General features: G+C 32.1%; 1 protein-coding gene across 4 annotated transcripts in view; it reads left to right on the plus strand.

Annotated features, from left to right (window-relative positions):
* Positions 1 to 24,850, plus strand: part of LRRIQ1 (leucine rich repeats and IQ motif containing 1) — a 222,972-nt gene that overhangs the window by 63,517 nt on the left and 134,605 nt on the right. For all 4 annotated transcript variants that reach the window (XM_016923928.4, XM_016923931.4, XM_016923930.4 and 1 more), the window contains exons 13-16: positions 4,220 to 4,293; positions 6,741 to 6,834; positions 21,943 to 22,122; positions 24,333 to 24,782. In XM_016923928.4, the coding sequence (XP_016779417.4) occupies positions 4,220 to 4,293; positions 6,741 to 6,834; positions 21,943 to 22,122; positions 24,333 to 24,782 (798 nt within the window). The remainder of the gene's footprint in view (positions 1 to 4,219; positions 4,294 to 6,740; positions 6,835 to 21,942; positions 22,123 to 24,332; positions 24,783 to 24,850) is intronic.

The following is a 24,850-nucleotide window of genomic DNA, read 5'->3' on the forward strand; positions in this document are numbered from 1 at the left end:
ATGTCTCAATCTCTTCCACAACAGTGTTCATCTTTTAAGCAGGCATATACTAAATGACTTAACTTCCACCTATTAAAACTTGACATTGAAAAACAAATATGTATTCAAAAAATCCCCTCAAATTACTTTAATCCAATGTAAAATTTAAAATTTGACTTGAGTTTAAAAGGACATTTGTTCCCAGAGCCAGCTCCATCAGATAATACTGTGTAAGTAATTTGGGCAATTTACAAACTCCTTGGATCTTTTCAGAATATTTTCCAGGTACAGAGTATACTTTCAAAATGAAATATTCAGCTATGTTTTGGACATACGCAGTAAGTCACGGAGGAATTGATATACCTAACGTATTTTATAAAAGTGGACCTCAAGCCACATTAATAAGCATAAAATATTTAAAGAGATTATAAAGAAAATCAAGAAATTTTTTGACAAGTAATGCCTTTAATTTATTTGGGCAATTTAAGTTATCAAAGATAGTCTATTTCTAAAAATTAAATTTAATACTAGCTGATAGACTTTTGCTGTATCAGTATGATATGACATATGCATATCAAGCTGATAAAATGGGAGTTATATAAACTAGAGAATTAAATATTTTTTAGAACTGAGCATGATAATTGGAATGATTAATACAAATGTTTTCTATTTATAATTTTGTTTGCATAATCTTATAACGTTTGACTGTTGAGATGGGGTTTGCTATTTGGGGGATAAAAAAATGAGTAATGTATGTTCTTACACCCACAGAGCATTTTGGCATAAAAGAACTTAATTTTTAAAACTCATCTATACCAAAAAGTAAAATTATTGTATAATATATGTGATTTTGACATTTCAAATAATACTGTCACTGATACTGGAATGTATTTCTTCTGAGTCTGTCAGAGCTCTTTGTACCTGTAACCTTCTGCCATTATTGAGAGGATGAAGGGAGAAGGCCCAAGAGCACCAGGGAAATGTCGTTGATAGCAAAGGACATATGGAATACTAAAATGATTTTGTAATGTCATAGTGTAAAGATAATCTTCAACCTTAGAATATTTCACAAGTTTATTTTCATTGACTGTAGAAATTATCTATTTTAATTTATTTTAATTTATGCTCTTACATGTGAAATGACTTTTTTAAAAACCATATTAGGTTTGATAAAACCAAATCTATGTTTGAATATTGAACCTACAACTTGGTCAGTAGATGTTGAGCAATTCTGCTCTCTGACCCTCAGTTTTTTCTCACAAGTAAAAGTGGTAATGCCTACCTTACCTAGTTTATGGGATTTTAATGATGATCCAAGAGGAAAGGGAGAATAATTTTATAATGTGATATTTGGATTTGTGTTTGGTATGGATTTTAAATTATATATACTTTTCCTTTAATTTTTGATATATTCATCACAAAGAAGATATTATGTGTCCATATGCTTTTTTTCCCAACAAATAATGGAATACATATAAAGAATGATACTTAGTACATATTGTTTGAAATACTTGTTTCATCCTGATTTCTGTTTTAAATTTTCAGTAAGACATGTGACTGTTTTAAGTTTGACTTAGTGGAGTTCTAACTGGATGACTCTCTGGCTTTATAAGCCTTTTTACTTCCAGTGAGACTCTAAGTAGGAGCACAAAGTGGAAACTATTACCCATTGGCTGTTCATTGTACAAATCTTTTGCTTTTTGTCGTCTTTGAAATTTATATCTTTTTAATGCCCAGGGCTAATGTGACAAGGTCAAATGGTTTTAGGTTTTCACTAATGTCCTTTGTCTTTCTGGTTTGAATTTTCTTGGAAATAATATGCACAGAATGTCGGTAAAAGGAAAAGTTCTAGAGGTTTTTTAAAAAAGGATTATACTATTAAGTTTCTACCATCCTAATGAATAGTTATAAAGGTGAATGAGTAGCCAGTTTTCTTGATTAAAATTTCAGAAGAAGAAAACAAACATGATTTTAACAGCACGGTTATCTGAAAAGATTACTTTCAATATTACAAAAAGATTTTTTCAAAGCGTATATTTCTTCACTTTGATTGATTTTTGCAAAGATTTATTGATTTTTGATTCTAAAAAAATTATTGGTTATTTGCATTTGAGGTCTTTTTATAACCTATATGTTACCATATAACTTATTGGCTAAAAACATGAGATACTCTGAAAAAAGAAAAAAAGTTGTATTCTGAATGGTTTAATATGCCATTACTATTAATATTTCAAAATCCTTTCACTGGAAGGGTGAAGAGTTAGTATTAGAAATATATTAAGGGTAGAGCACAGAAACAATTTTCTTGTTAATAAGTACATTTATTAAAATTTTATTTTTACTTGAATTATATTTATATATATATTGCATGTAACAATTATACAGAACGTGCTTGAATAGGAAATGTCATAAAATTGAGACTTAAACCCACTAATTATGTAAAGGTAAAGCCTGAATTTCCTCTATCCCTCCATGTCTTCCCACCCCACTTCCCTTCCCTTCCCTTGACTTTTTTTTCCTTTTCTTTACTTCAATATCAATGTGAAATTTCAGTAAATTTCACTGTTATGGAGTATATGTACAAATAATTCAGTGTATGTAATGGCCAATACATTCTCACTTTTATTACCTTGGATATTTTTCTCCTGGAAATTGCTTTTAAGAAGTGGGATCTTATATGTTTAATATGAATGTAATATTGTATTTAGGATTGGCAACATGCAGAGAAATGTTCTCCCAGCCTCATTATATCATCTACTTTTTCATCAGTAGTGTATCTTCTTTCTCTCTGCTAATGCTGAAAGGGATAGTACAAGGGAAGGGTGAAGGTCAATACAAGGGTTAATCTTCTGCCACACCCCATGAGGCTTCCACTCACAGGGTTACTCTGTGAGCTTCTGACCTGAGAATATAAAAATAAGAGATTTCGTTGTTGTTGTTGGTGGTGGTGGTGTTTTCTGTGGCAGTGAGTTTGTAGAAATAAAGAGGTAAAGGACCCTTCCAGGACAACTGGAGGGAGAGTATAAAAAACACGAAAGCAATAAAAGTGAAAATTAATGCATACTTACTTATTTTGTAGCAGAGATAGACCTTGAGCCAAAGCGTATTTTGAACAGCTATGGAATTATAGTGGGAATTAATTCAGAAGGCTTTTCTAATTGTGGCAAAAATATATATATATATATATATATATATATATATATATATATTTTTTTTTTTTTTTTACTAAGGAGTTTTTATCTTGCTTAAAGATTCAGATGAGCTGGCTTCATTTAATTTCCAAATAGCTACAGGTAATGTGATATTATGTTACACAGTAAGTGTAGACTTGTCCTAGTTGGAAATGCAAATCAAACTAGAGTTAATTTACCCTTTATAGCTTTTGTTTCCAATGACATGGGTATTTTTAATATCACGATTTTTGTTTGAATATGGGTTTTCGATAACAATTACAACTTAGAAGACAATAAAAACCTTTAAATGTAGGAGGAAAATTAATTATTACTATATTATAATATGCATAATTAATTAGTATTAATTTTAAATATCAGTGTGTTTTGGCCAAGTTTAAGTCCATTCTATTGAGGTAAAACATTTTGTGTTATTCTGTTCTTATACTCATTTATTTACATATTGAGTATATTTCCAATTTAAAAGTAAGCCCAGTTTAATTTTGAATACTTACAGTACTATAATACTTTCAATTAGTAAAGAAAGATTTTTTAAAACAAAACTAGTGATTAGTTAGTTCTCCTGTTGAAAAGTAGTAATTTCTCCTGTTGAAAAGTGATTTTTCATTTGTACCTTAAAAGTTTTGGTTATGTGTTTTAGGCAGGGAGAAAAATAAATAAAAAATGTAAATTCTTGGTAAATTTGGCCTTATATGAATACAAAACAAAATAATCAGAAGAAAACACACTTATTCTTATTTAAATAGCAAATACACATGAAAATCCATGATTTTTGTGATTGAAATTAGTAATTTCAGGATTTCTTTTACAAAATGAATAGAAGTCTTCCATCATAAATACGTAGAAGTCTGTAACTACTGCATTTGTAAAAAGCACTGTTAGCAAGTGCTATAATTTTATTGTACAATTATAATTGTATATATAAAATTGTATAAAATGTATATAATTATATAATTGTATTATAAAAATGTATTGTTATATAGTTACAATGGTAACATTAAGGACTTTCCAATTTAGAATTTTGATGAAGTTTTTGTTTTTGTTTTCAGCTTGACTAAAATCGTACCACTTTTTCATTTTGTTTCATTGGAAAAGCTAGATGTCAGCCACAATTGTCTTTCTGGTAAGTTTAGCATAATATATATATTTTAATAATAGACTTTTGACTTTCTGTTTCAAATATGATAAGGGGTTGTTTTAAATGCATAAGTTAATGGCATTTACATATAATAAACCTGTAAAATAAAGCATGCTGAAATAATTCACTTGAAATTTTATTTCCACTTTTACAGTCATATTACTTCCACATCTTTCTGGTAGGCCTAGCCAAAGTCACAGTTATCCTTTTATTTAAAAGTCATACATCTTTTACTTATGAAATGTATAGCCTAATGAAGATGAGCAAACAATATACCTTTCTAACAGGTATAGAGTAGTCACTCATTAAAAATTTATTAAAGAATCATGACTTGAATTGACTCCTTCCTTTCTTCAAAATTTCCTCATTCCCAGTCCCAGTCAGTCCACTCCTAGAGGCAGCCACAGACTGAATTTATCACCACACATTAATTTTGTCTTTATATTAATTGGATCAAACAGTACATTCCTTTTTTCTACAACTTTCTTTGTGTGATATTAGCATCTGACATTCTACCACTTTATATATTTATTAAATATATTTATTTTTCTGAAGTGTAAGGGATATATGAATATATCACAGTTTGTTTATCCATTCCCCTGTTGAACATACTTTGATTGTTTGTGGTTGGGGGGTTATGAATACAAAGTTCCTATGGTTCTTGTACAAGTATTTTTGCAGGCTTAAGTTTTCTCTTCTCTTGGGTAAATGTGTAAGAGTATAATTGTTGGATAATAGAGTAGGTGTAACTCTAAAAGAAACTGACATACTATTTTCCAAAGTAGTTGGAACATTTTACAACCACACCAGAAATAAGAGTTACAATTGCTCCATTCTTGAGAGCTTTTAATAATTTACTATGTTATCTCATTGTGGTTTTAGTTTGCATTGACCTGATAAATAAAGACGTTGAACTTCTTTACAAGTGTTTATTGGTGATTTTTGCACCCTCTTTTGTTGTGTCTATTCAAGTGTTTCACCATTTTGGAAATGTGACTATTTTTATTTTTCTTATTGATCTATAAAAATGTTTACATATTCTGGACATCATTGTCTTATAAATTTCTAGCCTTTGTTTTACCTATCAATTTTCTAAATGGTATATTTAGATGAGTAGATATTTTTAATTTTTTCGTTATTTTTTGTGTCCTTTTATAATAAAATTTTCACTCCCAGGTTGAAAAGATAATTTTCTGTGCTTTATTCTAGAAGCTTTTGTACTTTCAGTTTTTTACTGTTAGGCCTATGATCCCTCTCAAATTAATTTTTATGTATGGTGTGAAGTAGAGGTTGAGTTCATTTTTTATATGGATATCGAATTGTTCTAGCCACACTGGTTGAATAACCTTTTTTTTCCATAATCGAATTACTTTGCCACCTTTGTGCAAAAATTGTTTTACATTTTGTTTTCTTTGGGATATGTTTCCATTGATTGCTTTTCTCATAACTATGGCTTATGTTTTCCTATTTCTTTGGATGTCTAGTAAATTTTAACTATTTGTTGAACATTGTAGATAATTCTACATTGAACATTGTAGATAGTTCAGTAAGTCAGGGTGTTGTTGTCTTCTTTTAAAGGATGATAAGTTTTATTCTTGCAGGAAGTCAAATTAATTATGAATAATTTTTAAATAATTTTTTTCCTGCCGGGCTTAGTTTTATTCTATTTTAGGACAGGTCATTTTAGTTTTCTTTCTTTCTTTTTTTTTTTTTTTTTTTTTTTTGAGACAGAGTTTCATTCTTGTTTCCCAGGCTGGAGTGCAATAGCACGATCTCAGCTCATTGCAACCTCCATCTCCCGGGTTCAAGTGACTCTCCTGCCTCAGCTTCCTAAGTAGCTAGGATTACAGGCATGCGCCACCATGCCCAGCTAATTTTGTATTTTTAGTAGAGATGGGATTTCTCCATGTTGGTCAGGCTGGTCTCAAACTCCTGACCTCAGGTGGTCTGCCCGCCTTGGCCTCCCAAAGTGCTGGGATTACAGGTGTGAGCCACTGCCTCCGGCCCTATATTGACTTTTTTAAGGTAAAAAGGTCCATGCAATCTATTTTGTTGTATATACAATTTTAACACTTATCCTATTACTTTAGATTTTACTTCTTCAGATTTTGTGCTTACAATCTGTCACAAACTATTCTAAGTCTTTTACACACATTATCTCATTTAATCCTAACCCTATAAGACAGATATGAACTCGAATTGTAAAGCAGATTTGCAAAAGTTCACACAGCTGTTAAATGGTAGAAACATATATTCTGACAATAGTCTGTGTTCTTAACACAGTTTTCTTTAAAAAGCATATAGCATTCTGCAGAAGAAATAAAAATATTGCTTTTCTTTAATAGCAAACCAGTAAATACAGTGGTCATAGATTTATGATATTTGTTCTAAATCCGTGATGATACCTTTCAAAATGATTTTATTTTCTGTAGATCTTAAAAGTGCCATAAAATGGTTTGATGCATGCTATTCTCTCCATGAATTGTCTCTCACTGGAAACCCACTTCTTCAAGAAACAAACTGGAGGTAAAGAGGCATTGTTGCACCCCATGTATATCCATTATTATAGTTGCAGAAAAAAGTTTGATAAAAATTGTCCTGTGAATAACAATTACCTAGGATAAGTTAATCTAAAAATAAAGTCATTTTAAACCAAAAAAGTTTTGTAAAAGTAGTTTTAAAAATGTTTTTATTCTAAAATAATTTTCTTGCACATGTGTGAACTAATAAAAAATTGAAATTAAAATTGTAATGTAAACCATTAATTATGTGACAAGTTTAGTGTGATATTAACTTGGGTTTTGCATTTATAGAAAATATATTTGTTGAGAATTGCTTTTTTGCCAATAATATAATTACATAGCTTCCTACTTAAATTGTTTCCTTTTTGAGAGTAATTTGGTTTTGTTTTATTTTCCTAATAGAGAAGGATGGTGTCTGTTAAAAAGTTTGTGTTATAAGCATATTTAAATTCTTGCTCCTCTTTGGAATATTGCAATACCTAAATGTAAACCAAGAAAAATATTTTGTAATTTTTAATACACTTTTGTAGAAAAAAAGTATTCTCATTTACACTTCTAATAATATACTAACACCATTTCCCCCAAATTGACCACCATCTTTTTTCAAAAATTAGCTATTTTGTGATAACTTACATAGCATAATTTTTATCATTTTTGTTTATGAATATGAATATTTTGTGAAAAACTGGACATTTTTATCACCTTAAGAAATACCTCATGCTTTTTTGCAATAAGTTCCCTCCCCCAGTATTTTAAAAACATCTCTCCACTCTTTTATGGCTTTCATTGTTTCTGGTGAGAAATGTCTACTGACATTCTTGTCTTTCTTTCTCTAAGAATGATTTTAAGATTTTCTCTTGATCACTGGTTTTCAACAATTTGATTACAGTATGTTTTGGTGTGGTTGCATTTAGTTTCCTTGGGATTTATCACACTTTCTGGATCTGCCATTTTCATAAAATTTGGAAAATTTATGGCCATTTTTTTTCAGATTTTTTTGTTCTCCCTTTCACTACCTATTCTGCCCTAGTAGGACTCCAGTTTCAACAATATCAGACCACTTGAATTATCCCAGGAGTTGCTGTTGTTTTCTTTTACTTATTATTATTTATTTCCCTTTCCATGCCTCACTCACTCCGAATAGTTTCTATTGCTTTGTCTTCAAATTCTCTGATATTTTCTGTTTAAGTATCTACTCTGCTTTCAGACTCATCTATTTTTCATTTCTGATTGCAGATATATTTTTCCTCTATATAAATTTGTGTATTTCTTTAACATTTGTAATTTCTCTTCTAATCATGCTCATGCTTTCTGGAACCTTCTGGAACATATGGAAAATAATAATAGCTGTATTAATTTAACTTCCTTATCTGTTCTTTCCATCATCTCTATCATTTGAAGGTCTACTTGTATTGAATTTTTTTTCACTGATTCTGGATCATATTTCTCTGCTTCATTGCATGCCTGGTCAGTATTGGTTGTATTCTGGACATTTTGAATTTTATATTCCCAATGCTTAATTTCATTGTATTACTTTAAATAGCCTCTATTTTATGTTTGGTGTGCAGTGGCTAAGTTACTTGGCACTAATGAGATACTTTCTAAGCTTGCTTTTAAGTTCTGTTAGAATGGTCCAAAGAAATCGTTGGAGTAATGCTAATTTAGCCCTACTACTATGATGACAATTTTCTGAGTATTTTTTCCAGATGTCTCATATAGAGACAGGCTGGTCTCGAACTCCTGGGCTCAAGAAATCCTCCCACCTCAGTCTCCCAAAGTGCTGGGATAACAGATGTGAGCCACTGTGCCCGGTCTTCTATGTATTCTTTTAACTTTGCCTGTGGGAACTAATCTCCTATGTCAGTTCCTATAGTTCTGCCTTCAGTTTCTACTGGTCCTTTCCCCTGAATTTAGATGGCTTTTTCTTACACATCAACAGAAGATTACTGATTTGCCAAGTTTAAGTGAATTACCTCCCAGAATACTGAGAGAATTTGCATATGTCCACCGTGAAATTTTCCACTGTGGAATTGGTGATCATTCTGGCTTACACTTTTGTCTTTTTTTTATGCTCAGAACATTCACTTTTGAGATGGTTTCACATTATTTATTGTACATTTGACATTTTTATACTGTCATTTCACTGGTACATCAAGGCAGGATAAGCCAAGCATAAACAAGGCTACAATTTAGGAAAATGAGTTTGCCAATACAAACATGCTAAGTATAGGGGAAGGCACACATTTACTAAAATACATATTAGGTAGCAAAATATATATTAGGACCATTAGAGTTTAAATCGAATCAGGAAAACTTGTCAACTTGTTCAGGCAATTAAAATACATTTATGAACAAAACACAAACTAAAAAAAAAAAAAATAGCTATAACACCTGATCCTAGGGCAGAAGCTGTTGACTTTTTGCCCTGATTTGGTTTCTCTGCAAGGTGTAGCCATGTCCAGGAAGATCCTGGATCTGACAATTTCAGAGGAGTATAAGATATATTACAGAAGAATTAAATGTCTGGTTATGTTTAAAATTCCCATATCTGACTTAATGTACCTGTAGAACAAGCTATTAGAGTCTGGGGAATAGTCTGTCTTCCCACTCTTGTCTGAGGCTACTGCAAACCTCTGACATTCTTTCTAGGTTAATTTGTTTCCTGGATTTGTTACTTGGTCTTTGGTTAAGAAGGTAGAAGCATTTTTACACTAACTCAAACACCTATGTAATTTACTGCATATTGGTAACTTGTATATCTTAGAAGAGTTATTATCTTGGCCCAGAAAGTCCATTTTTCTTTCCTTTTTCTTTAGAGCCAGGTTTCCAAAAAAGTTTCTAATAGTACAATGTTATTTAGGGAAATCTGGCATGTTTCCACATTTTAGAAAAAAATGTCAACTTCCAGTTTAGAAATGTCTTTTCCAAGTGTACGTTAAGCTGTGCAGCACAGATGAAAGAGTATGACCTAGTACAGTGGTTCTCAAAGGTGTGTCTCTTGACCAGCATCAGTCATCATCACCTGGAAACCCAGCAGAAATGCAGTATTTTTGACACCATCCAAGCCTACTGAATCAGAAACCTAGGAATGGTGTTCAGTAATCTGTACTTTAAGAAGCCCTTTTGATGATTCTGATATATACTAAAGTTTGAAAACCACCATTTTAAAACAAGGATATTCTACCCCTACCCCATACTGTGTGATCCTGGACAAGTAACTTAATTTTCTTTTTTAGATATGTGGTCTTTCTCTGTTGCCCAGGATGGCCTTGAACTCCTGGACTTAAGCATTTCCTTTACCAAAGCCTCCTGAGTAGCTGGGACAAGAGGTGTATGCCACCATGTCCAGCTCTAACTTAACTTTTTTATGTCTCTGAATCCCCAGTAGTAAAATGAAGATGATAGTCTCATGGGGTGGTTATCAGAACTGAATGGTATAATACGCATAATTTATTTAGAACAATTCTTAGAACATGGTAAGATAACGAAAATTTACTATTTCCCATTACCATGTTAACCAGATTATATATGGGATCTTATTTAATCACCAAGTATTTTATGAACTCCTCCTGTATGCAGTGTCCTCAGTGTCCTAACATGTTGGACATTATGAAGGAAATTTAATATAACCCATAATTTTAAGACATTTTTCTAATCATATTGGGGAGATAAAATGTAGGCACAGAATTGATAACCATGAAAAATAATAATGATCAAAACCACTAATACAACATTCACTCTGTGCTCAACACTCTTCTCATTTAATCTATACAATATGCCTAATAATTATGTATGTAACCCAGCATCCCATTTTATAGTTGAGGAAACTGAGTCCCATAAAGGCTAAATAACTTGACCAAGGTTACATAGCTATCAAGTAGAGGAGCCAGGAAATCTAACTCATGCAGTCTGGCTGCAAAATCTACGCTTGTAACTCTTAGAGTTTTTGTGTCTAATAAAACACTAGTGTCAAATGATTATTGTAGGCAACATATAAGCTTTAAAAATTTAGAAAAATCATCTCAGTTTAGTGTGACAAGGAGAAACGGCCTTGGCTAAAGGGGCACACTTTTAGTTAAACCTCAGAAGTTTGCTAAGATTTAAAATCATAAAGAACTAATAAAAGCAATTCTGGTGGAGGAATATCCAAGAAAAGTAAGGAAGGTCAGATGTAGCTAGACTCTGTTTGAAGCTAGTCTATTCAGATGTAAAATGGGTATACTGGGAAATACCATTGGAAGGAGATGAGAAATCAAGTACTTACAGTGGTCAGAGAATAGACGAAGTACTCTCTCTATATATTACTTTATTTCACAGCAGCCCTGTAAGTTGGGTTCTGTAATTGTCATTCTCATTTTAGAGAGGTATTTACAAAAGCCTAGAAACCTTATGATTTGAATAGTACTTATCTCATAGGGTAATATAGGTTAGGCTTCATAAAAAATAACCCAGAAATCTGTGTGGTTCAATACTAGATTATTTCTTGTTTACATTACATTTGATGTGGGTTCAGCCTGTATAATGTAGGCAGACTCAGAAACTCAGGCTGCTTCCATTTTGTAGACCTGTTTCATGTGGCTTCACTGTACTTGGCTTTTGTAAGCTAGTGGATTGTGGTAGGAGAGAGGGAAAGGGACCGACCATAGGGAAGGGTACAACTGACATATAACCACTCTGCTTTCACAGGTGGCAGTCATCACTTCACTCAAATTCCATTCCGTTGACTGGTTCCATTCATGTAACTGGTCATATCACCAAACCTACTGCACGAGAGGCTAGAAAAGGTAAAGAACAAGGCAGTCATCACTTCACTCATATTCCACTCCGTTGACTAGTTCCATTCGTGTAACTAGTCATATCACCAAACCTACTTCACAAGAGGCTAGAAAAGGTAAAGAACAAGAATATCAGCCAACACTAACAGTCTGTGTGAAGGCTAAATATGCTACCACATGAAAGCATTTTATAGAGTGCCTCTCACCTGCCACACTAAGAAAATATTAGCTATTGTTTTTAGTGAGCAATAGAGAACATTTGAATATATGTGTGGTTATAAAAATGGTAGATTACATGTTTAGTTCTGAATATATTTCTGGCATTGTCCCAGACATTTTGTATTTCTACCAGAAATAAGCATTTTGGGAAGACTTTTTTCATCAGCAAACCGATAAGAGATTAGGAAACAAGTGACCAAATTTATTAGAGTCCAGGAATTATAAAGGGCTAAAATTCAGTCATGGAAATAGCCCCAAATTATTGTACAGATTCTTCCAGAATAGAGCTGGAAGGGGACATATGTACCATATATATGTATATGGTATTAGACATTTTATATATATATATATATATACACACACACACACACACACCCCCTCTCTCAATTCTTTCATTTTGTTAATAAATAAAAATTGAGGTGCAGAGATTAATTAGCATACATTAGATATGACATGTTTGCATGCACAGTTTTCTAAAAAATGTCAAAATATCTAAAAAATGATTTCTAAAAACATCTGAAGTATAAAAGTTTCCAGAGATGGAAAGATTAAATAAATATTGTTCATTTTATTATATCCTTGGATAGGACATTCTTCAATCTTGTATAGTTTATCATCTCCTGAATAGCTAGACTACATCTTCTTAGATTTGGATCTATTTTCTCTTAAAATGATTTTTATAGGGTTTATACCCTTGATATTATTTCCTCTCTTTTATTTACACATAGTTTTTAAAATCAATATTAATATTTTCTATTAATATTAAAGTTAATGTATAAATAGGCTATTTCTATACTTTTTATATTAATAGCATAAGAAATATTTCTAACTTGGAATATATATTGTTTTCCCATTCATACTAAACATATGCTATTCTTTTCTCATGGCTTTCTTTTGCTTTTTAAGAGTTTTGCTTCTGAAAGACAAAGCAAGAAGAATTTTATGTTCTGAAATAATCTCTTTGGGTACTGGGGATTCTGTAGTTATAAAAATGGCAGTTTACATTTTTATTTCTGGATATATTTCTTGCATTGTCCCAGGCACTTCTTATTTCTACCAGAGGAAATTGGTCACTGCCTCAAGGCATGGGTTATTTTAGGGAAGTCTCAAATATTTTACTCATTCAGATGTGATTTCAGGGAAGCCATTAAAAATGCGTTAGTTGGACTCATGTAATGAGAACATACTCTTCCCCTCTCATTCTCTTATAGATAAGATCTTTTAACTTACTATCTCACAGGCTATCTTTAGGGCACAAAATCCCTGTTCTCCCAAATGTCTGGATGGCTTTTCTTGCCTCTTATTTAATTTATAATAAGCTTATGGCTTCCCTCTTGTCTTTTTGCTTTAGCAAGTTGGCATTCTGTTTACTCAGAGATAAATATCTCTCTTCATTTATTGGGGAAAGGATATAATCACTTTTCCTTACTAATATTATACTTTAGTCCTTCACCATGTGCCCTTTGGATGCATATGGTCAATTCTCAATCCGGAGACATTTGTGGCACCTTGAGCACAAATGTTCAGACCAGTTTCCTTAACTTTTGTTGAATACAAGAACAGAATTGCAATTTTAAAGAGAACAGAAGGAAACATAATTGGTGACAGAATTACCATTTATATCTTGGAAACAAATTCTGGAGGGTGCAGAGTACATTTCCTTTATTTTTTTAAAGGACATATATTCATTTACGCAGAGAGTTTAACAGCTTGATCTGCAGTACTGAATTGTGTAGATTGCACTTAGTTTGTCCATTTCAGGTTTGTGTTGTAGCATTTCACTGAGATCTGTTAAATTGAGAAATTTTATTTATATCCATTAATTTTTAAAAGGATATAATCTAAAACAGCCAACTAAAATGTTATATCCCTAATGGAAAAAATTTTGTTTATTGTTTTTGCTTCAGTTACATAGTACCAGCAAAGTCCCTTGTATGTAATAGACACCCCAAAATATTTGTTGAACAAATACATTACAGTATTTAATTACATTGTAATGTGTAAAGGCTTGACAAATTGCGTGTTTCTGCCCCCCTCCACCAAGTTTTTCTATTGAACTCATTTAATTTTACATTAGTGATTAGAAATGTTATTCCTGATAAATTGACAACTGGTGTTATTGCTAATTCACAGTAATTGTCAGTATCAGGAATTGTGAAACTACAGTACTCAGACTTCTAAAGTGCTATAGTATTTATCACATTCCCCAGGTTTCCTGAGAAACTGAACTATAGGACATATTACTACAAGAAATGTCAACTGTTGATGTCAAATCATAAGGGTATCAGAAATTTCAATTATTCAAATGAGTTGTGTGTGTGTGTGTGTGTGTGTGTGTGTGTGTGTGTGTGTGTGAAAGGCCACCTAAATGTGTTTCTAGACCTTTCGTGCACTGGGTATAGGACCCCCTCATCTGGAATAGAAGCAATCGATATTTCCACTTACCTGTAGTGACTCAAGTTCTGGGGCTATGCTTCTTTTACACTGGGTTTAAAGTACTCCTAATCTCCAAGTTTGGGATCCTCACTTTTAGGAGCTAGATCTTAAAGTGAAACTTCTCATACAAAAACAAGAGTATAATTACATCTAAAAGGCACTGCTTGGCAAGTAATACTGTTTATAATGAAAATATCTGATGGGTTGTTTTTAGGTGGATTTTTTTTTTCCTAGTAACTATACGGGCCAAGCCTAGATGACAAATAAAAAATATTAGCTTTTCCCATGATTCAGAGCACGTCCTTTTAGGGCCATGAATTGTTTGTTAGTTGTTGAGCAAAAATGACATGAATTATCTTGCTGATCTGGTGTCACTTTCCATCCAAATAGCTGCCACATTGCCAGTTTCAACAACCAGAAACAAAATTAATGTCTCAAATAATCTTTCAATGTATTTTTTATCATTTTGTTTGCATGAAGCATGAACACTTATTTTATTGACTAAAACATACTTGTGGGAAAATAAATTGACATATTTTATTACAAATTTGTAAAGATAAATATTCACATTTTACTGCTTTTGTTGAGTTTATGTGATTTAGAGTTTTACAGAAAATATATAAGAATATGAAAGAAAATAAATAATATTTATATTATAAGTATGAAAAATGATTTGGCTATAATTTCTATATTTAAATGAACTTTTCTGGACTAGAGTAATTCCCACTTTAGAATGTTGGCTGTCAAATTTCATTTACATCAGTTGGCCTATACTTAATTTGAGAAATTCATTTATCTAAAGGGTTTTAAATCTGGAAACCTATAAAATATGGATTTATTAATCAAAGGATCAACTCAAACTTTAAGCAGTGTATTCCAATGAACTTTACATAACCCCATGATACCAACAAAAGGATTAGTTATAAATTTTCCCAACTGGCTTCTTACTTTCATGTCTAGCCAGTGATAACAGGGACAATGCTGATGTACTAAAAAATCTCTTTTTAAAACTTAATCCATAGACTCAGTTTGAAATCTCCTTTGGGAATTTCTCTCATTCATTCATGATTAATAGAGCTTCTTAAGTGGTGGAATATTCACCAGGAAATTTTCACCAAATGAAATATTGGTTCAGCCCTTGATTAGGAGGCGCCCAGCTGGAAAAACTAATGTTGAGATCTCACAGTATTCTGATACTTCATTTCCAACATTCATCAACTTGTTATGACACTTTCTAATATATTCATCATAAACTCTTATAAGTCTGCATTTAGAACTTGAGGCCAATCCATGCACTGCTCTGTTATGCAGTTCTGAGGATTGTTCTTTAATAAGTAAATAACATGAAGAAAATGTTTAAAATAAAACACTAACTCCAATCTGGATACTGATTATATAAATCACAAATTTCAAGATATTGTTATAGTCTTAAATATCCAAGCAAACTAAATATCTACATTCAAAGGAATTCCAAATACTAAATCATTTGGAAACTTTTTATATAAAGGTGATAAACATAACATCAAAGTATTCCTAACGTAAAAATTCAACCTCTCTTGATCCACATTCCCTAGAATTGTTCCCCATACCTGAAATATTGGATGTAATATTTATATCAGCATCTATGACCAAAATATAGTATTTCATGATAAAATCATTACTTTGTTCCTTGCTGATCTGGTATCAGTTTCCATCTGAACAACTTTTGTGTAGTAACAGTTCCAACAACTAGAAACAAACCTATACTTCCATATTATCTTTAAATGTATTTATTTTTATTGTTTGGAGTATAAAATATTTTTTATTAAATAAAATATGCTTATAGTAAAATATATTTATCTGTTCATTTTTCTGACAAAACAAATATTTATATTAGATTATTGTGTTAAGGTAGCTCTTCATTTTGTCATTAATTATTCTGCATAGAAGCCCAGTGTCTCTATGTATTTGAAATGTACTCTCTAAATTCAGAGTTCCAGGAATACCGTTCTAAGACACGGTCATACTCTTTATGTAAAACAAGTGGAAATGTTAACCGGTGAACAAATTATTGTAGTATAACTGCAGCAGTGCCACAATATTTCTTATTGTACTTAGCAAATTCTTTTTTTGTTGTTGTTTGTTTGTTTGTTTGTTTGAGACGGAGTCTCGCTCTGTCGCCCAGGCTGGAGTGCAGTGGCGCGATCTCGGCTCACTGCAAGCTCCGCCTCCCAGGTTCATGCCATTCTCCTGCCTCAGCCACCCGAGTAGCTGGGACTACAGGCGCCCACCACCACGCCTGGCTAATTGTACTTTTTTTTTAGTAGAGACGGGGTTTCATTGTGTTAGCCAGGCTGGTCTGGATCTCCTGACCTCGTGATCCGCCCGCCTCGGCCTCCCAAAGTGCTGGGATTACAAGCGTGAGCCACCGGGCACAGCCGGGTTCTTATTCTTTAGTGTGCATAAAGAAGGCTATATTTAAAAAATAAAGCTTACCCCAACCTATCAGCAGGGTTATTTCATACAATCAAAGACAGCAGTTTTCTTTTTTTCTTTTACTTTTATTTTAGGTTTTGGAGCAGATGTGAAGGTTTGTTACACAGGTAAACACATGTCATGGGGGTTTGTTGTAGATATTATTTCCTCACCCAGGTATGAAGCCCAGTACCCAATAGTTATCTTTTCTGTTCCTCTCCCTCCTCCCACACTCCTGGCTCAAGTAGACCCCAATGTCTGTTGTTTTCTTCTTTGTGTTCATAATTCTTATCATTTAGCTCCCACTTAAAAGTGAGAACATGTAGTATTTTGTTTCTGCCTTAGTTTGCTAAGGATAATAGCCTCCAGCTCCATCCATGTTACCACAAAGGACATGATCTCGTTCTTTTTTTTTTTTTATGGCTGCATATATTCCATGGTGTATATGTACCACATTTTCTTTATCCAATCTGTCATTGATAGTCATTTAGGTTGATTCCATGTCTTTGCTATTGTGAGTAGTGCTGCAATGAACATTTGCGTGCATGTGGAAAGACTGCATTTTTCAAAGCATCCCAGGTACAACTGATACAGTAGTTCATAAACAGTCATTTCAGAAACACTGCCCTGCAGTGTTGGAGGCACACTATAAGGATCTAGCCTTGAATTTCTTTCTTGAGGGATATAGAGAGTGAATAAGAAGCAGTTTGTTAGACCTTGGGAATATCAGGTAGCAGCCTGAGTATTATCTTGCTTTGATGACGTCTCCTCATTCAGCCAAAATGAGACTTGAAAGATGGCTACTCAAAAGGGTCTCACAGGCATTATTGCATTTGCACTACCACTGTGGATCCAGGATCACTTTTCCCGGTGAAAAGTATGGAAGTTTCAACAGCTTACTGTTACTATTTAACTAGAAATTATTATAGTAGGAGAAGAAAAAATCTGCTTCATATAACTCCAAAAAGATACAACTTAAAAAAGAAAATCTGCTTTATTAATTTTTCTTGTAAGATATATCTATTTCAAAGACTAGAACATGACTTTGGCAGACCTCCTTTTTTCACTTTCATTCACTCAGGTCCACTCTAGAGATCAAGGTGTCAGACAAAAATCTGCTTGGCATCCAAAGAATTAGAATAAACTGTGGGTTATTCTCAAGAGCTATTTCCATCAAGTTGTTGAAGCTTTATGTTTAGTCTTCTAATTTAGGAAATTGAATCTTGAAAAAGGTCCAGCAACAGAATCAGAGTATCTTCTTTTTGATACTGGTTGAAGAGATGCATTCTTAACTGCCAGTACACTTTATTGTCACATCTTAAAAACATCATTAGTTCATACCTGGCATTTTATAATCATAACTAAGTAAGTTATTTTGGCATCACAGTCATGCCTTTAAGAAAACTTGACTGAGTAATTTTATGGAGATTTAGAATACAATGTAGCTTCATCAGTAATACAGTAAACAACTTGGTGAGGTGGGTTATGGATAGCTGATTTCTTCATTTATTTTTGGTTATTACCAGTTTTATTTTCAGAAAGTAACCTTTCTTTGTTTTGAAGAAAGCCCTGGTCAAAGATTATCCCTGGTGATTATCTCTGATTATCTCCTAACCCCTCTGATGAATAGCTGTTATCTTAACATAACATTCTGCCTTTGAACCATGTCTTAAAATTAATGCAACCAGAAACACGATGTATGTTATTTATTCCTTTGTGGCAAATAGGGTAGTTTATGATTTGGTAAACATTGGTAGCTTCAAAACTACTGAACAAGTTCAAAATATATGGACTCATATTTTCTTAACTTGATCAAACTATTTATTAGCAAAGTGTCAAGATTTTTATCTGCTTCATAATATGTAGATCATCTGATAATTACCTTGAAGAAACAAATCCAATTTATTTCCCTCTTCCCTTATTTAAATATTGATGAGAAAAAAAGTTTCAGTTTTCTTTCAGGGGAGGGAGCAGAGTGGGGGTTGGGAGCTATTTCTGCACTCAGTACATGAAAAACTATGTTTTTTTTTTTTTTGCTTTTATAGAGGAAAATGTATTTATCTATCTCTTGTAATTATTTTTTAATTTACTATTACTACCAAGACTACCAAGATTATAACTATACACAGAGATATATTATTACTTTGGTTGGCCCTAGGCATTTTTGCCTTCATGGGCCACTTCTTTTGTAATACATATACATATGCTAAAATTATATTTCATAACCGTTTGTATAAATGAATATTTCATCTCAGACTATACAATCTAGGTAGAGATCTGCCTGAAGTTTTATTTCTTAAATCTTAACATTTTAATAATCTCGCTTTGTCATTCTTCATTTAGTGTTTAGGAATTGTTACTTTCTTTTTTTAATTAATAAAATTTATTTTTAGAGTAGTCATAGGTTAACAGCAAAACTGAGCAGAAAGTACAGAGTTCCCACATACCTCAACCCCATACGTGCACAACATTTCCTGCTATCAAAATTCTGCTCCAGAGAGGTATATTTGTCACCATCAATGAGTCTACATTGACATTGTCACTCAATGCCCATAGTTTACATTAGGGTTCACTCTTGGTGTTTCATAATCTATAAGTTTTGACAAACGTATAATTACATGTATCCACTATTGTAGTATGATAAACTATAGTTTCACTGCCCTAAAATCTGTGCTTTGCCTATTCATCTCTGCCTCCCACCAACCCATGACAACTAGCGATCTTACTGTCTAAATAGTTTTGCCTTTTCTAGAATGTCATTAAATTGGAACAATATAGTATGTGAATTTTTTCATATTGACTTCTTTCACTTAATAATATGCACTTAACTTTTCTCCACCTCTTTTCATGGCTTCCTAGTTCACTTCATTTTAGCACTGAATAATTTAGCACCTATTTTCTAGTTGTAGCACAGTTTATTATCCACTCACCTACTGAATGACATCTTGGTTGCTTCCAAGTTTTGGCAATTATGAATAAAGTTGCTATAAACATCTGTTTACAGATTGTTGTGTGAATATAAATTTTCAATTCATTTGAATAAATGCCAAGGAATATTATTGCTGGGTCATTTGGTGAGATTTAATTTAGTTTTATAGGAAATTATCAAATTGTCTTCCAAAGTGGCTGTACCATTTTGCATTCCCACCAGCAACGAATGTGAGTTTCTCTTGCTCTATATCTTCACCAGCATTTGGTATTGTCAGTATTTCTGGGTTTTGGTTATTCTAATAGGTACGTAGTGGTATCACATTGTCTCATTGTTATTTTAATTTTCAATTTTCTAATGAATATCATGTCGAACATCTTCTTATATGCTGGCTTGTCATCTGTATATATTCTTTAGTAAGGTGTCTGTTGAGGTTTCTTGCCTATTTTTAAATTAGTTTGTGCATTTTCTGATTGTTGACTTTTGTTCTTTGATATATTGGATAACAGTTCTTAAACAGATATATCTTTTGAAATGTTTTCTCCCAGTCTGTGGCTTGTCTTCTTATTCTCTTGAGATTGTCTTTCATACAGTAGAAAATTTTAATTTTAATGAAGTCAAATGTATTTTTTCTTTCCTTGATTTATACCTTTGGTGATTTTTGAACTCTCCTTCCTACACACTGACATACCTTTTGCATTTTATGTAAAAAATCATCATCATACCAAAGGTCATCTAGATTTTCTCCTATATTATATTCTAGGAGTTTTAACATTCTATATTTTACATTTAGGTCTTTGATTCCTTCTGAGATAATATTTTGTGAAGGGTGTAGTCTGTCTAGCTTCATGCTTACTCATGTGGATTTTGAGTTGTCCCAGGACCATTTGTTGAAAAGACTATCTTAGCTCTATTGTACTGGTGTTGCTCCTTTGCCAAAGATCAGTTCGCTATATTTGTGTGGGTCTATTTCTGGACTTTCTATTCTGTTCCTTTGATCTGTCTATTCTTTCACCAATACCATACTGTCTCTACTACTATAGCTTCATATTAAGTCTTGAAATCAGTTAGTGTCAGTCTTCTAACTGTTGTTTTCCTTCAATATTGAGTTGGCTATTTTGGATCTTTTACCTCTCTATATAAACTTTAGAAAGACTTTGTTGATATCCACAAAATACCTTGCTATAATTTTGATTGGCAGTGAGTTTAATCTATAGATCAATAAGGGAATAACTTATATCTGGACAATATTGAGTCTTCCTATCCATGAACCCCCCCACTGGGATATCTCTTGATTTATTTAGTTCATCTTGGATATCTTTCATTAGAGTTGTATAGTTTCCCCATAGGAACTATTAGTTTTTAATTAGGGGATTAACTTTATTGAAGGAGTTCACTTTTCCCCTGTAACTATCAGCAGCCTGGTGAAAAGAGACCTACACTCTCCTTGAGAAGGGTTTCGGCTAGTAGTTCTAAATGGCTGAGCTTGATGGAAAGCTCTTGCTGTCTGACCTGGCTTTTTCACAGCATTAGTTTTTGTTTTTTTGTTTGTTTGTTTGTTTTTTGTTTTTTGTTTGTTTTTGTTTTTTGAGATGGAGCCTCGCTCTGTCACCAGGCTGGAGAGCAGTGGCACGATCTTGGGTCACTGCAACCTCCACCTCCCCGGTTCAAGTGATTCTCCTGCCTCAGCCTCCCGGCTAACTGGGATTACAGGTGCGCACCACCAAAAATTGATATAGACTTTTGCAAATACCTTGAAGATTTTTACCTTTATAATCCTTAGCAAGATTCAGGAGAAAATATAATTTTAGATGTTCCAGATCATGATAAACAGGGTAATATCCTACCTCTTTTGTTTTAGTCCTACTCTCAGTATATTTTACTAAGAGAAACAGAATATACCTCTATTTCTGAAATAAAAGACAACTTTTGGTAAGATTATTATAGTTATCTTCTGTTTAAAAGTTTATCTAATATTATTATTCTTTTCATAATGCATCTTTTTACACTCCAAATTCCAGCCTGAGTTTCCAAGTTTCAATCTTTCATTTGTGTTTTAGAAGAAAAAGGTTAAAGAACTAACTCTAAAACTTACTTTGTATATGACCTGATGCCATGCTTTTTAAAGAAATGTAACAACAACAAAAACAAAATCTAACTCTATCATTTTCCCTACAGTCACATTTTCTGAGATATATATCCTATGCTTGTATTATTTAAATGATTAGTATATGGTTATTTAGATACATACTCTCCTTATCAAGATCAGGATTATTAACTTTTTTGTTGTTTTCAATAGGGATTCTCTACTTAAAGTGTTGCCTGCTCTGAGAATCCTTAATGGCAATATACTAAACTCTAATTCAGAAAGCCGCACTGAAGAACACAATCAACTGGGATCAGCAGGTTTCCTGGCACTTTGTCAGTCTCAGATTCGAGAATTCAACTTGCTAATTGAAAATTATATAACTGGAAAAGGGTAAGATTGTGATCTTCCCATTGATGTATTTAGAATCAATAATGTAATTTATAAATGTGATTTTAAAGTATTCTGATTAACACAATTATACTTTTTTGGATTAGAACAGTGTGTTTTGGGGATATTCTACCTTTAAAAACTTTGGACATCATGTTTTTATTCTTGAAATATATTAATATGTATTTTGAACATAATTTCAAATATTTAAATGCTACAATATTAGATAAAGAAAATGAAAGCATGTGGATAGCATCAAGACAAGAGGCAAAAATTCATAATTATTCAGTCATAATTTTATTCAATAATTATTGTAGGCAAGACTATTTATCCCCAAATAATTCACAAATTAACATAAGAGAAAATTGGGTAAACACCTAGAATAGAGTGAGGTAAGTTTTATAACACATGTAATTTATATTACATATTAAAATAGTGTACATATACTTACGTATCAAGGTATCATGGGAGCACAGTAGAAAAAAGCAGTCAGCACTTGCACCCATTTAGACTACAGAAGTTGACAGTAATCAGAATCAAATGTTGAAGAAAGAAAACTTCCTATTCCCCACCTCGAATTCTGAATGCATTATAATTGATATTTCTAAAACTGTACTTTTTAATTTGCATTATGTCAGGAAATGTAAATTATAAACAAAGATGATTTTTTATTGTTTCACTTACAATGACTCTTCATTGCAATTGGAAAAATAACATGCACTTCCAAATGTCTAAATTTTCCTACTAAATTATATTCTTAAGGTTTTGCTATTGATACTTTTATATATGCTTGTCCTATGTAAAAGTTCGTTTTCTGTGTAAATATTTTTGAACATAGTCTATTTTGATTAAAAAGAAATCTCACATCATTAAAAATAATTTCAATTGTTATAAGTAATGTTTAATGTAACAAATACTGTGATTATTTACATTTGTCTTTATGCAAATCTAAAATAATATTTACTTGTATATATGTGGTAATATACAATTTTGTATGTAAAGGTGACTCTTCACATTCCCTTGAAGTCCAAATTTCAACATGAGATTTTAAATGTAGTCCTTTGGACTATTTATTTTATTGCAACTTAAGTTTTATTTTAGCATTGAAAATGGAAAGACTATAGGAAGAAAGAAAATTCTAATTTTATAATACGTAAAATAGACTATATTTTATATGTTGAATGCATAAGTGGTGGTGAGTTCAACAAGTAACCATAAACACTTAATATTCTAATATTGAACTTTTTTTGCATTATTAGCCAATGAAATGAATGAAATACAAAATATAAAACATATATTGGATGAGCCTATGCTAATGTCTAAAATTACCTTTGTGAACATAGGAGCTATCAAATTGTCTCTACATTTTTGGAAATAATTGTAACTTTCATTTTGTTTGATGTGATTAACATTTTATTTTTTATATACTGTATTTTTTCAGAAAAAAATTAGGCAGCTTGTGGCAATATATTAAATATAGCCAGAAAATATAAGTTAAAAATAAGCAAAAATTTTTAGACATGAAATAAAAATAAAGGAAGACAAAATGTAGCCAAGAATAAGGCTCATACAAGTGAAAAGTCCTTTACATTTCTTACTGAGAACTTCAAATCCAGCCAACATTAAAATTGGATTAATTATACAAGTTATAAAATTCAAAAGCTAGAAATCCAATCATTGTTCAAGAGAATCTTAGCCATTAATGTCTTAAAGTACTTGAATTCTCTTTGCAATAGATTATTATTTTTCCAGAGATAAATGGGAATAAAAATTTTCCCATAATGTAAGTTCTTTGTTTAAAAGTCCAATACAAATATTTTGCGTGGCAAAAGTCAATGTAGAAAGCACTTTTAACTTTATTTCATAAATAACTTCTCCAAATTTAGTCAGCCATGATTTCTCATGTTTATGGTAATAAAAGCATGAATTTTTCTCATTCATTTATACCAAAAATACCTAGAATAAAAATGGTCCTAAAACTTCCAGACATTTTGTCTGGACTGATGGATCTAAATTAACTAAACAAATCTTTTCAAATTTTGTTATAAACGAGATCCATTTTTATATAAACAACTAGAAATAATCTATAATGAATGTTGTACTGAAGTTTAATATTCATTTGAGGCCATACAGTGAAATTTTCAAAACTTGCACAAGTTTTAATATTTGCTGGCACTATTCTTATTAAATGTTCTCATCATTTATTTGTTCAGAGATGTATTTACCTTGGATACTGCAGAAAATCTCTGTCATTATTTTAAGAAATTGATGATACTTAGTACTGAATACCGACATGCACATGAACGAGGGGATGTAACTATCACCAAGAAAGATGAATCAGAAGCCCAGAAAAATCATTTGGCCCCTACAAACAGTGACAGCACTCTGCAAAATGGAGTCTTCTACTCTTGTGCACGTGAAGGTGAGCCAGACTCACCAGATATTCCTGAGAAATGGATGGACTCTGTCTCCAGCCACTCCCCATTAAGCAAATCCTCCACATGTGAAAATATGGAAGGAAGACATCAGGAAATATTAGTATGTCAGAAGAGAGAAGACAGCAAGGCAAGCAGTATTCCCACCATAAGAATCCCATTTAAGGAAGTAGTAATGACAAATTCTTTGCTGAGGAATCACCAAAATATTGAGCCTAGTGAAAAAATGTAAGATATATAAATAATGTTTCTTTTATAGATGTATGTTTACTCCTTTTGATGGATGATATTAGTCA

Source organism: Pan troglodytes, chromosome 10 (assembly GCF_028858775.2).
Source record: "Pan troglodytes isolate AG18354 chromosome 10, NHGRI_mPanTro3-v2.0_pri, whole genome shotgun sequence".
Lineage (NCBI taxonomy): Eukaryota > Metazoa > Chordata > Mammalia > Primates > Hominidae > Pan > Pan troglodytes.